General features: G+C 38.2%; 1 protein-coding gene across 4 annotated transcripts in view; it reads left to right on the top strand.

The window, feature by feature from the left end:
- CNTLN (centlein) overlaps positions 1-16,513 on the top strand; it is a 194,292-nt gene that overhangs the window by 42,747 nt on the left and 135,032 nt on the right. For all 4 annotated transcript variants that reach the window (XM_065046182.1, XM_065046183.1, XM_065046184.1 and 1 more), the window contains 3 exons: positions 4,126-4,260; positions 4,849-5,028; positions 12,232-12,365. In XM_065046182.1, the coding sequence (XP_064902254.1) occupies positions 4,126-4,260; positions 4,849-5,028; positions 12,232-12,365 (449 nt within the window). The remainder of the gene's footprint in view (positions 1-4,125; positions 4,261-4,848; positions 5,029-12,231; positions 12,366-16,513) is intronic.

The raw sequence follows: 16,513 nt of genomic DNA on the forward strand, positions 1-16,513 counted from the left end.
ACCGAGCTGTCAAAAGCCCATTGAACGTTGCTTTTGTCCTGTTGTATTCAAACAAGTATAGCTGAAGTCAATGCAAAATGTAAGTTGAGATTGTTCTTGTGTGGCATTACCCTGTCTTTCATGGTATCTAGACAAAAACACTAGATACTGTGGGAATAGCTGAATTCCTGATGAGTGTTTTTAGCTGCTGAAGTCTGTCAAAATAGCCTCATGTGGGAGGTTGCCCTGAGTGTTGGTCAGGTATGGGTTTTTTTCTGCTGTTTCACTTGCCTACCAGAGTGGTGTAGCCTTTTAGGAACACAGCTTGTTTTCTCTGCTGTAAGAAATCTGTCTTTACTCTCTTCCTCCTATTACACAAGGTAATTCATAGGTTGAGGAAGCAAAGTGCAAAAACAGCTGCACAGGCAAAGGCAGATGATAATTTACTTAATTGTCTGTATCTCAGAAATTCTTCTTTATGACCCTTATTTCTACTCAGTCACGGCTCTTGAGTAATACTCCTGTTTTTTTTCCCCTTCCTTGTGAGTGTATGAAATGAGCAGATATGAAAGTAAAAGTTCAATTCATTTAGAGGTAGTGATAAGAGCCAATAAATTGGTACCCAAGTAAAGGGCTTGGAAACATAACAGGATTTTTTTCATGCAGATATAATGTACTGAAATAAAGTTTCACTACTGCTGCAGTAGACAACTTTGTGGACTATTCAGGTGAGTTTGCCACTTAGTGATTGATATGGCATATTTGACTTTTGATTGATTTAAATTCTTAAGTGGGTCAGTTGTAGGGATAAGTAATTAGTGTGCAAGTCTGATTCAGGATAATCTGTCTGATTATCTAGCAAAGTATGCAAAATGAGTAGCTTATTTGAGTTTAAAATTTCATCTCAGCAATATGGAACAAACATTTGAAATAGCTAGTTGCACTTTTATACCTTCGTGTCTCCATTCGTCCCCTGAATTGCTGGAAAACGTCCCATTCCGAACAGGACCCAAAGATCTTTGATTTCACTTCATAAATGCACATATGCTTACCAGTTTCAGCACTGTATGTGACTATTTAACTCTTTTAGAGCCAACAGGCTCTTTCAAGTAGGTAGAGTTTCTCAGGGTGTTTTTTTCAAGTATAGGTTTTGTCTTCATGAATGTTGAACAAGTAGTAATGAGCTGGAAGAAAGACTCAAAGGAGATGCTTACTCAAATTCTATGGTGACCCAGGCAGTGGAAGGAAGTCAAACAAAATAACTGATGCTTTCCATGGTAATGTGGATTCATACCTTTTTACAAATACAACTAAATCATTTCTGCCAGCAACAACTTGTTCCTGTAACTGTAATAATATATCTGAAGAGTAAGTATGTTGCTTTTTGAGTAGTGAAATTTGAGCCTGGTGTCTGGTAGGTTCAAGACATGAAAGAGGGGAGCCCTCAGTTAAGAGGAGTTTCTTAATTTTATTCTCCCCTCCCTTAATGTCTACTGGTAACGAACTAGGCTGAGAAGGTTTATACACTGTATTGTGTCTCTGAGAAAAGTTTCATAAAAAATTCTGAATCTGAAATTCAGGTTTAGTTTTTCTTTGGAGTAAACAGAAGGTCTTTAATCTTAGGCAAACTTTGACTTGAGTCTGTTCAAAGTGCCAGGGTTGTAGAATGAGCCTCTGTAGGGGAGTTAGTTATATTTAAAAAAAAACAAACCAGTATGCTATATGTTCAACATTAAATCACCAATTAACACTTTTAAATACAAGTTAGGTGTTTTGTTTGTTTGATTTTTTGTCTGCTTTTGGAATGAATGACATCTCAGGCAAAAATCCAAGATATGACAATGTGAGGTTTTTGTATTTTCTTTCACTTTTTTCTCAACTTTTATTCTCATTTTTTTACTGTCTTCACATTCACTTTCTTATCCGTGTTTTTAGAGACCACCGTTAGAAAGTACATAGTTTTCTATATTCTTTGGATTCTACTGTGGCTGCTATTGCGTATGCAACAAAGAGAATATTTTTTTTCTTGATGAAGTGAAATCTTTAGTGCAGAAAAAAACAGCCTTCATGCCTCCCGACACAATTTACTAAACATTATGTCTGTTTTCTTGTGTTTGCTACACAAGTTGCCTTTCTTATATGCTGAACTGGTTGTAGAGTTTGTTCTTGTGTTTTTTTTTTCTTTTTTTTTTTTTCTATTTTGTAAGAAATGCTGCCATATTTGTAACAGTGTGTATAGAAATAGTGCTCAGAGAGATAATAAATATGGATAAACAAATCTATAGAGTTGGTGGTAGAAGAAGAAATAAAACTATAAAAATATTTGCAAGGAAGGTGAGAATGTCCTGTGCGGAAAAGGTGAAGAGGTCTACAGAAGAGAGGCAGATATTCAGTCATTTGAAAAAAGTTACAACAAAGGTCTTTGTTAAAAAGTAGAAGTGAAACAAAGAAGGAGGCAAAGATACAGTCCACACAAACAAATAGTTGTGCGCATTTTTATTGGCTAAGACATTTGCTTAACACATAGACTATGTATATCTTCAAATACATATTTTTCTCATGCCTTACTGTCACACCAGCTTACTAGTGGTTTAAATAATAATTCATAAAGAAATGTTTTCTGCCAACCTTAGTCTTATAATCAAATATGTGAAATTAGTGCTTTTTATATGATTTAACTCTGGTAATAGTGGAAAGGTAGTTTATTGTCTCTTAAGCTAGTTGTCAAACGTTACAACATGGTGCAGCAGAAAGGCCAGAGAAGATGTACTTTGTGCTCAGTAATAGCTTGTGCAGAATACGGAGAAGAGTGTGTATGTCTTGAGGAGAATTCAAATTGCTGCTCAGACCTGCAAAACTTCCCCGTCCCTTGGTGGTGGTGGCTTTGTGAGCAGTTTCGCTGTGCACAGCGGGTGCTTTGGTGACACTGACACTGTGAGCTGGCCTCACGGCTTCGCTCTCCCCGCTGCCGCTGCCTCTGCTGCCCGTCTCCTTGTGAGACACCAACTTGGAGTTCCCTGTGACACCGTTGTTGGTTTGGTTTGGTTTTTTATCTCGTTGTTACATTTAAGTGTACAGTAAGTGGTTGTTGGATATGACTTAAAACGCATTCGTTTACATGTTGTTGTTTTTTATTCCTCATCACGTTTTCATTCTTTCTCATGTCTGACATACATGTGAACCAGATTTAACCATTTGGAGGTTGAAAACGCTTATGTATGTTCTCAGCAGTGTTGTAGAATAATCTAAAGGTATACCCTCTTGTTGATAATTTTTCATGTTTCTGAATGCATTTCATGTAGCTTGTATATTAGAGGCAAAGCAGTTGTGTTTTTGTCCTGAGATAAATTTCATCTGTTTCTTACTACAGTTACAGTGTTACTGTTAGGAAAATGTTTCAGATAAATGCCATTTTGATTTAGACAGGGAAGGGGACAGTACATGGAATTAAAACAGGCTCTTGAAGAAAAATGCAGAGTGCTAATATGTATTTAAGAGTGAAGGTGTATTAATATGAATGCCATAAGAATAGAATGCAAGTATCTAACACAGGAAGTTGAAGTTGTTTTTTTTTGATGGCAATGAGATTTCACTATGCGTGGGCGCACTGAACAGTCTTTGTTATTTTCCTTCAGTTGCAAATTCAGTTTGACTTAATTTCCTTTTTACAGCTATTTTGTATCATAATTTATTTGGTTGCCTCAGTTAATAGCTATTTCTCATTGTCTTCACAAATTCTGGAGAATTTTGAACCCTACATTTTGGCTTGATCTTTGTTATGCTAAAAGTGCAAGTGAAACAATATTCTATTTTTTTCTTAATCCATAACCACAAATATAACTTCTGCAAATTACTGTCTTTGCTAAACTTGACTGAATAATTTCCATTCAGTTCTGCATTTATGGACTCTTTTTGTTTAGTGACAGCAAGACGTTCAGTTCCTCGTTTACGTTAATGTGTAGTATAGTCACGCAGTTTTGAGTACGATTAAAGTACTAATAAAATGAAAATAATGCTATAAAACCACATATATCAGATTGTTACATTTCATAAACCTAAAATGCACAGGTCTAGAATCCAGTACCTGCATGTTCTTTTACAATCACTTTTTGTCTATTAACAGATTCTTTTTTTTTTTTTAAATAGAGACTCACAGGACAGCAGCAGGAGATAAACAACTTAATACAGACAAAAATTGCTGTGGATGAGGAAAATGCCCATTTGAAGAATGAATTCAGTAACTTGAACCAGAAATTTAAAGATAAAAGCCAAGAACTTAAGGTATATTGACTTGTACATAGTTTCATAACACTGTAGCTTTGAAGTAGTTCTTTAAGCAATGTCAGCCTTTGTGGCACAGAAAGTGACAAGCTTGGAGGAAAAATTGCCTTAGGCCTTGCTGTACCTTACCATTTTCTCACATACCAACTCCGAGGAAGATGCTTTAAAGCCAAGAATCCAAGCTTTATAACTTTCAGATAAATAGTTAATGATGGAAATGGAGCAAAGAAAGTAGGAGTGTGAAGATGTGGCTTCTTGTAATTAGATTCTGATGGGACTGGCATTATTAATTGATAAAGCCGAGGTCTGGGAGGATATGTCTGTGTGGGTCTCAAAAATAGCTGGGGACAGCATCAAAGGCAGCTTGATCAATTAATGGGCTCTTTGCAAATGTGTACTCATCAAAGCTGTCATCCAGCTAAAAAATATGACCCTTCCACCTGCATGAAAGAGGCCAATAAAAGTACACAGGTGACCTTGGCCATCAAATATAGAAGAAGCTGCTGTGAGGGTAAAACTGCACAGTTTATATTTGCTGATTAGTTCTCACTTTTTTTGTTTATCGGCCCTTGTGGTACTGTTCTACAGGACACTGAGGAGTGTGCACGGAAGAAGGAAGAGCAAAACAGGCTGGTTATAAAAAACCTGGAGGAGGAAAATAAGGGATTAAATACATGCTGTGCTGACCTGCTAAATGACCTGGAGAAACTGAGGAAGCAGGAGGCACAGTGGAAAACAGAAAAATCTGGCAATGATGCTAGAATAAAGGTACGAAGTGGAGTGGACTCCTGGATGTTGTTTCAGAATTGACTTCTCCAGACATTTGCACTACACGTTATTTTCTTTAAATAACAAGTTATATATTCAAATCTACCAGTGGGGACTTGCATTCATTTACATTTCTTCACTTAAGACCCACAGCTTTTTAAAAATTGATGTTGCAAAGCAGGAATCTAACTTCAAATAGTAATCTTAAAATGTAATCATTAAAAAATAAGATACTGTATTTTAAGATAAAATATATATGTGAAATAATAAAAGCTTAAAAGTGTTATCATACACAATTATTTTCTGTATGTAATTTACTTACCTATAATCTGATTTCAAGAGGCTTGATATTTATTGTTTTGGAAGAACACTCTAAAACTTTAACTGCAGTTTCGAATAAATTGTGTCCTAGCCTTCAGAGGGCTCCACTCTGTGAGCAGCCTTTTTATTACATAAAATACATTAAGAAGTTATTTTCATAGTTTATGATAAAATGAAAAAGGAAGTAATTGAATACGTTGTACAGAATACTGTATCTTCTGTTTAAATGATACTTTTCTTGTTTGGTGAAAATTGGCAAGTTATTTTTAAATTCCTATAAGAAGTAAGCCACAGACATGGTATTAAAGTGTGTGATGGCTGCTTATATATGTGGTTGTTTAGTGGATTCTTTTTATTTACATGGCTAATGAACACTTAAAATCCTGTGCTTTTTTACACTATAAAAGTACAGTATCTTCTGGTATATTCAGTGTACTATCTAATCAACATCTTGCCCAGAACCATCTTTTTTTCTCCACTGGCAATTGTTGTGCCCATGTAAAGAGCTTGAGTCAGATCCATTAACATGGGAATTTAAGTTCTTGCAAATTGGGTCCTTTGGAGTGGTTATGATGAAAGGATTGTAGGAGTCCCAGGACAATTAATGGTTTATTGATACTTGAGAGAGAAAATCTAGTGTGTACTAAACTGATTTAATAATTTTCAAGTTGTCAAACATAGTGCTTTTAATATTGCATAAATCATTGAAAAATCCACAGCTTCAATGAAAACAGAATAATTTTTTGTGTGTCTGTCTTCCTGGCTGGTAAGGCATGCTCAAAAGGGAAACGTATGTCACAGCCATGTGATTCCAGGGATGGCAATAAGTAGTATCGGTGTTTCAGAGTGGGGTCACAAGTGGTCAAGGTGCTGTCTAGAGTGTGACAGAACTAGCTTCTTGAGACTGGTATTCTCTGATCCAGCAGAAATGGGGCACAGCTGGATGTGCTGTTCACAAAGAAGAACAAGTTGATTAAGGAAATAATAATCAATGGCAGCCTTGGCTGTAGTGACCATGAAATGGTGGAGACCAAGAACCTGACAAAATGAAGCAAGGAGAGTAGCACAGTACAGACTGGGCATGAAAGAGGAGAGTCTTCAACTTGTTCAGAGAAGTGGTAGGTGGAATCCCATGAGAAGCAACATGGAATGGTAAAAGAACTTAGGAAAATTAACAAGACTTTAAAGACAATTTCCTCCAAGCCCAGGTATGGTCCACCCTGATACTCAGAAAAACAAGTGGATGTATCAGGAGACCAACTTGGCTGATGAGAATTAATCACCGAACTCCAGCATAGGGTGGGGATATCCAGGAAGTGGAAACAGTGAAAACTACAAAGGAGAAGTTCAGAAAAATTGCTAGGACACTTAAGGATGGTAGTAATCTACCTACAGCTGAGACTTGCAAGTGATGGCAAGTGTAGCAAGAGTTTCTTAGACTACTTCAATAGTAAAAGGCTGAACAGGAAAAATGGGTGCCTGTTGCCAAAAGTGAAGGATGAATTAGTGACAGCGGGTAGTCGATACAGCAGAGGTACTGAATGTTGTCTTTGCCTCAGTCTTCTCCAGCAAGATCCCCTGAAGCATTTGTGCCTAGAGGCAGAGTTCAAGGAGAAGTACTTAGAGTAGATGGGTTGGGAGATACCTGAGAGAACTTGATTAGTACACATCTGTTGGACCAGCTGAACCATCTAAGGGTGCTGAGAGAGCTGGCTGATGTCACTGTTGGGCTACTGCCTGTCATCTTTCAGAAGCAGTATAGGGATCAGGGGAGGTCCCTGATAAAAAGGATAATCCAAGAACAAAGTTTGGTTGGCCTCACTTCAGTTTGTGGAAAAATCATGTAGAAAGTAATTTTGGAAGTAATTTCTGGGCACATAACTGAAAAAATGACTAGAAACAATCATGGATTTACCAAGGGTGAATTGTTCTTGAAGAACCTTCTTTTTTTGTTATAAATGATTGTATCAGTGGACAATAGAAAGCTTGGATATGATTGACCATAACTTCAGCAAGATTTTTGACACTGTCTTGCTGTATTCTTGTACGCACGTTAGGATGTTACAGCTGGGTAGGTGGGTGACAACATGTTTAAAAGAACTATTTGGATGTTTGGCTTCAGAGAGCTGTGTTAAATGGGTTGTACTCTGTAGGAAAGTAATAAGTGGTGTACTGCAAGATCCATCCTGGACCTGTCTTGTTTAAAATGTTTATCAGTGACCTGGAAGAGGGGACAGCAGGCACGCTTGTCAGATTTGCAGGTGACACCAAACTGGCATGAAGTGGATGTGTTTTAAGGGCTCTGCTGCCGTCGAGGCAGACCTTAACAGAAACAGGACAACAGGCAGAAGTGCAGAACCCTGCAGCTGCACAGTGGCTGGGTTCCAGCTCTGTTGGGCAGTGGGCAGTGTTGGAGCCAGCCCTGTGCATGCAGCAAGGGCCAGCAGCGCCTAGAGAAGCATGAGCAGGACATGGCCTCGAGAGCCAGGGGAGGAGTTGCCCCCCTCTGCTCTGTGCTTTAGGTACTGCACTGATTTTTGGGTGCAGTACAAGAAGGACATGAGTAAACTCACTGGAGGTGAGTCAGTGGGGCTGGAGACCTTGTCTCTTGTGAGGAGAGACTATGGGATGGGCTGGTTCAGCCAGGAGAAGTGAGGGCTCTGGGGCTGGGGCCATCAAATGGCATCTCCAGCACCAAGAGGAGGGGATGGAGGAGACATAGCTGGGCTCTTCACAGTTTTGCGTGGCAGAAGGGTGATAGTCAGTGCAAGCTACAGTGGGAGAAGCTGAGGTTGGAGATAAGGAGAAGCCTTTTTCTCAGGGGTGGGGCTGTGGCCTATGGACATTGGGTTATCTCCATCCTTATGAGGTTTCATCACTTTGTAAAGCCTCGAGCATCCTGGTTGGACCCCTGGCCTGAATGTGCTTTAGGCAGGGGCTGTGTCTGGAGACCTTCCAGGTCCCCACCAGCCTGCATGTGTCCATGGGTCTGATGTCCCAGATTCTGCCTTTTTTTTTTTCCCTTCCTCTTCTGTGATGTTAGACAAGTGACTGTGTACCTTTATTAGTGGACAGAGTAGGTGAGGTTGATTTTCTCATGATACTATTGCAAGGACTGAGATACATATTAAAATATTCTCTGTAAGAGGCAAGTGTTATATTTGGCATCTTAACAGGACGCCTGTAAACAATAAAGGATAATAATTTTCTTATCAACAGAGGCCAAATACGACATAATCACACTACGTGATAAGGAATAGAGTGCACTGTCAGCAAGTTTGCTGATGACACCAAGCTGGGAGGAGTGGCTGACACGCCATAAGGCTGTGCTGCCATCCAGAGAGACCTGGACAGGCTGGAGAGTTGGGTGGGGAAAAATTTAATGAAATATAACAAGGAAGTGTAGAGTCTTGCATCTGGGCAGGAACAACCCCAGGTTCCAATGTAAGTTGGGGAATGACCTATTAGAGAGCTGTGTAGAGGAAAGGGACCTGGGGGTCCTGGTGGACAGCAGGATGACCATGAGCCAGCACTGTGCCCTTGTGGCCAGGAAGGCCAATGGCATCCTGGGGTGTATTAGAAGGGGGGTGGTTAGTGGATCGAGAGAGGTCCTCCTTCCCCTCTACTCTGCCCTGGTGAGACCACATCTGGAATATTGTGTCCAGTTCTGGGCCCCTCAGTTCCAGAAGGACAGGGAACTGCTGGAGAGAGTACAGTGCAGGGCAACAAAGATGATGAAGGGAGTGGAGCACCTCCCTTATGAGGAAAGGCTGAGGGAGCTGGGTCTCTTTAGTTTGGAGAAGAGGAAACTGAGGGGTGACTTCATTAAAGTTTATAAATATGCAAAGGGTGAGTGTCACGAGGATGGAGCCAGGCTCTTCTCGGTGACAACCAATGATAGGACAAGGGGTAAAGGGTACAAACTGGAACACAAAAGGTTCCACTTAAATTTGAGAAGAAACTTCTTTTCAGTAAGTGTGACAGAGCACTGGAACAGGCTGCCCAGGGCGGGTTGTGGAGTCTCCTTCTCTGGAGGCATTCAAGACCTGCCTGGATGCCTTCCTGTGTAGCCTCATCTAAGTGTTCCTGCTCTGGTGGGGGAATTGGACTAGATGATCTTTCGAGGTCCCTTCCAATCCCTAACATTCTGTGTGATTCTGTGTGTGTGTGATTTTGGGCTGCCGATGATGTTCTAATGTATGCACCCCAATATAATATGTCCCCAAACGCTTTAAAAAGTAATTTATAAGTGAATTCAGCAATAGAATTGTACTGTTGTTTTCAAGTGAATGTGAAAGTGCTTGTAGATACAAATAATTTGAATTCAGAAATTATATCTGCTTCTGAAAGTCAGTTCTGCCTCAGCCCTGTGTTTGGGAGTTGAACGAGCATCTCTTTGTGTACATATCTCTTCAGTAATAAACACTATATTTAAAAATATTTTAGATGGTATTGTATACAGACGCTATTCATATTAGTCTTCTGTATCTGTGGAAGAAAAAAATGAAACCTCATCAGTGTAAGCTACCTCAACAATGTTCTTAAAATGCGTATTAGGTTATAGAAATGATAGGTCTAAATGAGGGATTCGTCTTTTGGAAAAGCAGCCTTCTGTTCAGAGTATTACTAGCTCATGTTTTTCAGGCTTTAAATGATTTTCTGTGCAGAAAAGTGTCACTTGCCACTTTCAAAGACCGTTTGTTTCCAGACCTACTAGAAGCTGAACTGGCGTATAAACTTCAGCTTTTTCAAATTGAGAGAAAAAGCTTCTGTGGCTAGTTTGTTCATTTAGGGAATATATCTTTAAAGTTTTGTCGTATTGGCTGAAATCTGAGTGAGGCAAGTTAACAGGAAGGGACCTGATAAGGTGGCTGAAAGGGTGGCACTTGTATTCTATAGTTTCTTAGATTTCTGACTTAGGTACAAAAGCTCTACTGCATGCCTCAATATATGATATTTCGGTATGTAAGCCATTTATATAAGCAGTCCCTCCTTGCACCTTTTTTTGTGTGTATTTTGTCCTTCCAGTAGTGCTTCTGAATAAAAAAAATCAAGGTGAAGTCATGTGTGTCACAAATGGAGTGAAGTACTGAAAGATACTTTTTTCCCCGTTTTCAAGTTCTGCCATTGTATAACTTCTGAAGTTGTATTTATGACAAAACCATTTATTACCTCTTCTTTGTATTGTACCCTACAGTGGATGATGGGAACTTAAGCAGTGGTAAGATCAGATATTTTTCCAGTCTCTACCATGAAGAACCTCTGCAACTCTATAGTGTGGTGTAAAGACAGGAAAACAGGATTTATTCACAGAAAATGTGAACTATTATCATTTTTGTTTACGTATACAATAATATTTAGCTGCTCTGGGGAAAAAAAAAAACAAACACTGAGGAGAAACCCTAAGATTATTTGGCTGTACGTTGGAAATACTTCATTACACTTCAACATTTTCATGTGTTGATAGAATGAACTGTCTCCTGTCATTCTGAAATCTTTTGTTAACTGAGAAAAAATAATTTTTGCATCCCAGCCTTTAAGATTGAATGATGACTCATTGATGGGGTAGGCCGGGTATATATCATGAGATTTATCATGAAACAAATAGTTTTCCTACCTCATTCACTCATGCATTTTGTGATTTCCTCACAGTAATGTTACTGTTATTAACACGACACAATAATTCCTGTCTATAGTCAAAGAATGTGTAGTATACTCCTGATACATCCAAATATGTATGACAATTTAATGCTATTTTAAAGAGAGACAATAAATTGTTTTTTTTTTCATTCATAACAATATTTGAGACATCTTTGCTGAAAGGCAAAACCGTGCTTTTAAAAATTTTTTTGACTAAGACTGTATGTAAACGAAAGATGAACCGATATACTCTTGGTGGTAGGTTAAGGATGCTATCCTAGTAGGAAGTATTTATCTTAAATTATTCATGAATCCTGCAATATTTGCCTTACCAAGAACAAGTGATTGTGTTTGTGAGTAGTGTAATAACTAAAGTAGGTCTAAGGCTGTTGCCAACTTCCGAAACTCTGCTTCAGATATTGCTGTAATATTTCTATTTGCATTCTTGCCTCAAAACACTCTGGGAGAATAGTCATATGAAGCTTCTTAAGGACCGAGGTACTCTTCTAAACTGCTAAACCTCCAGGTCACTATGTAGAAATCAAAGTCTTGTTTGAGTAAGCTGCCTTGCTGCTGTGTTTCCCAGAAATACCTTCACATTTTGCTGATTAACTTCTACAATAAGGCTTACTGTAAAGGTAAACATTGCTTGTTTACATTGTTTTCAATGAGCTTTTCCATAACTTTTCTTGTATGCTGTTGCTTTTCCTGAAAAAACTATTCCTTACACTGAATGACAAGGGCAAAATCAGAGCAGATTTAACAAGCAGTCTCAAAAATGAATCTGTATCCATGATTCTAAGTTCATGTGTGCAATATTGTGCAACTTTGTGAGAACTTAAAACAATGAATCTATAGCTGTTTTTTGTTAGTAGCTTTTTCCTGTTTTGAGTTCTACACAGAAAACAAGGCATAATCAGTTCAGAAGTTAAATAGTGTAATATTGCTTTGCAAAGATTTGATTCAGGATTCTCCTTCCACATGCAGCAAACAAATGAATTTAGGAAAACTTCCTAAAGAACAGATGATCACCTAAAATTTGAAATATACCCCCTTTCTTTTTTTTCCTGCTATTTCCCATTTCTCATACACGCACACATGCATATATATGTTTGCTTAGACCACAATGAATATTTGCATATATGTATGTGCATATGTCTATACATGTAGATAATATGCATAGCAGATTTTAACTCTTCCCTATACGTTATCTTTAATACATTTCAAATGCTTCCTTTACAGTGTTTGGAAACTGATTTAGCAGAAGCAAAAGAACAAATGAAAGAGTTGCGTAGTATATGCAGTAACTTGTCATCTCAGGTGGCCATGAAACAGGAAGAACTCTCCCAAAAGGATTGTGATGTGAACAGAACTAAGTAAGTATTTAATGATTTCATTACCTTCAGGTCTAAATCTTCTCAAAAACGCCCCCACTATTGTTCCACTTACAAAGCAGTTTCTTGCATTAGAAGTATTTTTGTACAACAGTGTATTTTCATATAGTGTAAAACTTTTAGAAGTCTATGAGTAGATGACAGTTTATGTAGACTCTGATAAATTTTGACTCAGTATACTCTTACTATATTGTTATCAGTTTTTGAGTAGGAATGAGCTTCAAAAATTACAGCTGTATAATTAGGATTGGGTCAGAGAACTACCAGTCTCCATTGAAAGTAACAAAATACCAACATGATTAGTGACATAGACATTTAATTCATTGAGAGACTAAATGCCCTAAACTTGGAAAAGCTTTAAGCCTAACTTTAACATTTTAGAGTCAAGTTGAATGAGTCAGCAAAAGTCTACACAGGCCTGTGCTAAAGGTTTAAGTTATAGTGATTGAAGCTTTATCTTAGGTCTCACATACCATTTCTTTAAACTGAATCTATAAGATGAGTGCTGCATTATTTGAGTAATGGAAAAGAAGTGAAGGATGGAATAAATTATATGAATTGACTAGAATACTAAATTCCTCAAAATGAAGGTAATGGCAGAAGACAAGTGGTAACTTTAAGTGGATTGTCAGGAAATTGTCTGTTTTTAACTTTGTGGTTTCAGAGGTACACACAGTGTTTATAAGTCCCTTCACTATTCCCTCAAACTGCAGCTATGCCTGGAGAGCTGCAGTTGAGATGCAGAAATCATGGGTATGGACACTCCTCTTTGCTTTCAAAGCAGAAATAATTTTACTATAGGGAGTCAGTATCTAAGTCTTGTTGGGAAAAAAACCTAGAAATATTATTTTTGATGACTCTGACCTAAATTGTCGTCCTAGAATTTGTCGAAATCTTTACAGGGGAAAATGATGTCTTTGTGTTTTCATTTTTAAAAGCTATAATAGTTGGATTTTCAAAAGTCAATAAATATAGGCATGTTTAGTGGGAAATTGTATTGAAAGAGGCAATCACTTGAACCTATGAAATTCATCAATGGACTAATAGGTTTTATTATCTTCTGAAATTATTCTCAGGAATGTATATATGTGTGAGAGGACTAGAGAAAACAAAGAAGACATATTTAAAGTCAGGCAATCAAGGTTTGCAAAGTTACTGCTTGTTGGTTGCCGTTTCGGATATTGCTGACTGAGTTGTTGAAATCCTTGAACTTAACATTTCTCAAAATGTATTATTTTCTTATCATTACAAAACAACCTCTTAGAATTTGTCACAGACATCTTGTTTAAATAGATAATTGAAATAAGTTATTTTTTGAACATAAGGTCTGAACAATAGGTAACAAAAGATGGACAAGATACTATACACGTATTCTTGTTGACTCTTCTATTATGAAAAAAGGCTTATGATAAATGGCTTATATTGTAGAAAATTAAGAGTTTCAGGCAGCAGTTTCAGTAGTTATTAATACAAGCTAAGAATTTTAAATATTTTGTTGTTCGTGGTGGTTTGTTTTGTTCTGTTTTTAGTCTTAGGTTGGTTTTTTTGTTTTTTTTTTTTTTTTATATTTTTTCTAACTAGTATGGAATACTGGTACAGAATCCACCTGCTGCCCCACAACCCCACTGCTGTTGCTTCTTTACCTCTGTGCTGTAAATTATCAAGCAGTCAGATTTCTACTCGGGCCTTATTTTGCTGCTCTGGGATTTTCAGGTTATTCTTTGCTGTGTGCTGTAAACCATTTTGTACTATCTATGCCATTCCCCTGAGAAGCCGTAATTCATAGAGCTTGTCACTGTGTTGTATTTCTAAACTACAGATAATGGAATCTAGAGATTTCCTGAATTACCCCAAACCCTCTTATATTCCCTTGGTAGTGGTGGTAGCTGAGATACTTGGAATCCCAGTGTATTCACCAAAAAGGTGGTGGTGAAACAAAGCCAACATCTTCACTTGAGGTGGTGAGTGTGATGAGCATTAATTCTATTTGCAGCACAGTTATGTAGCTTCTGGAGTGACAGCAGCTACTCCTTTCATTCACATCCCTGGGAAGCCACAATTTAGTCTTGAACCGTTGGTATGTACAGGACATAAAGATTTTATTTAGTGTTATCCTTTAAGAATAGGAGGAAACTTTAGTTCATTCTCTTGTCAGATATGAGCACCAGAGCTATCTCTACGCTAAACAATACCATGAATCTTAAATGTTGTTATTGGCAGGACAAGGTGTCAAATCTTTGAGTCTTGATGCTTTCTTGTTTATAGTGTCTTCAGATAGTGTCAAGCTTGCAATATTTAAAGCAAAAACTACTAATGTTATTGTAATCTTACTTTAGTGGCTGATATAATGTCATAATGCTCTTCTGTTTCGACTTGAGAAAAACCTGACTTTGTTGTAGCAGGCTATTCCTTGCGAGTTGAAGAGTGCAGCTCACTTTCCGTAAATTTCTTATTTTCCTGTTGTATTGTTCTTGAGGTGTTAGGTTAGAGACAGGTTTTTTTTTCTCAGTAATATCTGGTGACTTCAATGTTAAATGTGGTTAAATACTCTCCGTGTATCATGGTGTCTTTGTTTATGGGGAGAGTAGGGATGGTAAGGAAAAAGTAGACCAAGTAAGTGTTCCACTCTTGGTGCTTAGCTAAGAAAATATTGTTTTTCAATTAGTGTTGCTGATGGGGACTTTCTTCTTAAATTTGTTTTTGTGTTTGTATATAGTATATAAAAATATCAGTATGTGTGTATATTTTATACATATATCCTACTTGTATGCGTACATGTACATATCCACATATACTTTATGTATAGATATGTATATTTCCACGTATCTGTATGTATGGGTTAATATATACATCCTTATATATGGGTGTTAAATAGGCACATATATTTTAAATGCCACTCATTGCCATTGTTAGATCCAATTTGCAATTTTTTGAGTATTTGTTCTGTTACATTCTTGCCTGAGAGTATAATTTCCCTTAGGACTGGACATCCTTATCCTGCTGCAGTGACAGGCAGGTGTCTCTCTTGTAGGGTGCTTAGTAGTTTTCTGATTTGAGTAAGCATATTAGTAGATATTTTGATCAGAAATTCATTTTTATCTTGTAACTGTTTTTCTTATTATCATGGGGTTGGTTTTGTATACTCTCTTTGAGCATGCTGCAAGCAAATTAGTAACAGAATCACACAGAATCACTGAGTGGCTGAGGCTGGCAGACACCTCTGGAGACTGTGTGGATTATACATGTTGATAATATCCCCCTGAGCCTTCCCCTCTCCAGGCTGAACAGTCCCAGCTTTCCCAGCCTCTCTATGTATGGCAGATGCTCCAATACTTTCATCATCTCTGTGGTCCTTCACTGGACATACTCCATTAAATCCATGTCTCTCTTGTACTGGGGAGCACAGAACTTGGCACAGCACCCACATGTGTCTTACCACTTCTGAACAGAGGGGAAGGATCGTGTCCCTCCCCTGGCTGGCAGCACTCTTCTCAGTGCAGCTCAGGATGTCATTGGCCTTTGCCACAAGTGCATGTTGCTGGGTCATGGTCAACCTGGTGTCCACCAGGATCCCCAGCGCATTTTCTGACAAGCTGTTTTCCAGATGGTTAGGCGCAAGCCTCTGCTAGTACATGGTGGTGTTATTTCCCAGGGGTGGTAATTTGTACTTTCCTTTGTTGAACTCTGTGAGGTTCCTGTCAGCCCATTTGTCCAGGCTGTTGAGGTTCCTCTAAATGGCAGCACAAACGTCTGGTGAAACAACCACTGACCCTAGTTTTGTGTCATGAGCAAACTTACTACTTGAACGTAGGAGTGCCATGCTTTCTTCCAGTCCTTATGAAACCTCCACTGATAGCCTCTTTCAGCACTCCTAGGTGCATCACATCAAGTCCCATGGACATGTGTATATCTAGTTTGTTTAAATGTTACCTAATCTGATCCTGTGAGTCACAGAGATCTGGGATTGCTGGAGGCAAATATTACCTTTAAAGACAGAGCTGAAGAAGGCATTGAGTGCTTTGGCCTTTATTACGCCCTTTGTTAGCAGAGCACTGGCTGTTTTCAGCAGCGAGTCCAATTTATCCCTTCATTTTGCTGCTGATATACTTAGAGAAGCCTCTCGTTGCCCT

The sequence above is a fragment of the Columba livia genome, chromosome Z, assembly GCF_036013475.1.
Source record: "Columba livia isolate bColLiv1 breed racing homer chromosome Z, bColLiv1.pat.W.v2, whole genome shotgun sequence".
NCBI lineage: Eukaryota > Metazoa > Chordata > Aves > Columbiformes > Columbidae > Columba > Columba livia.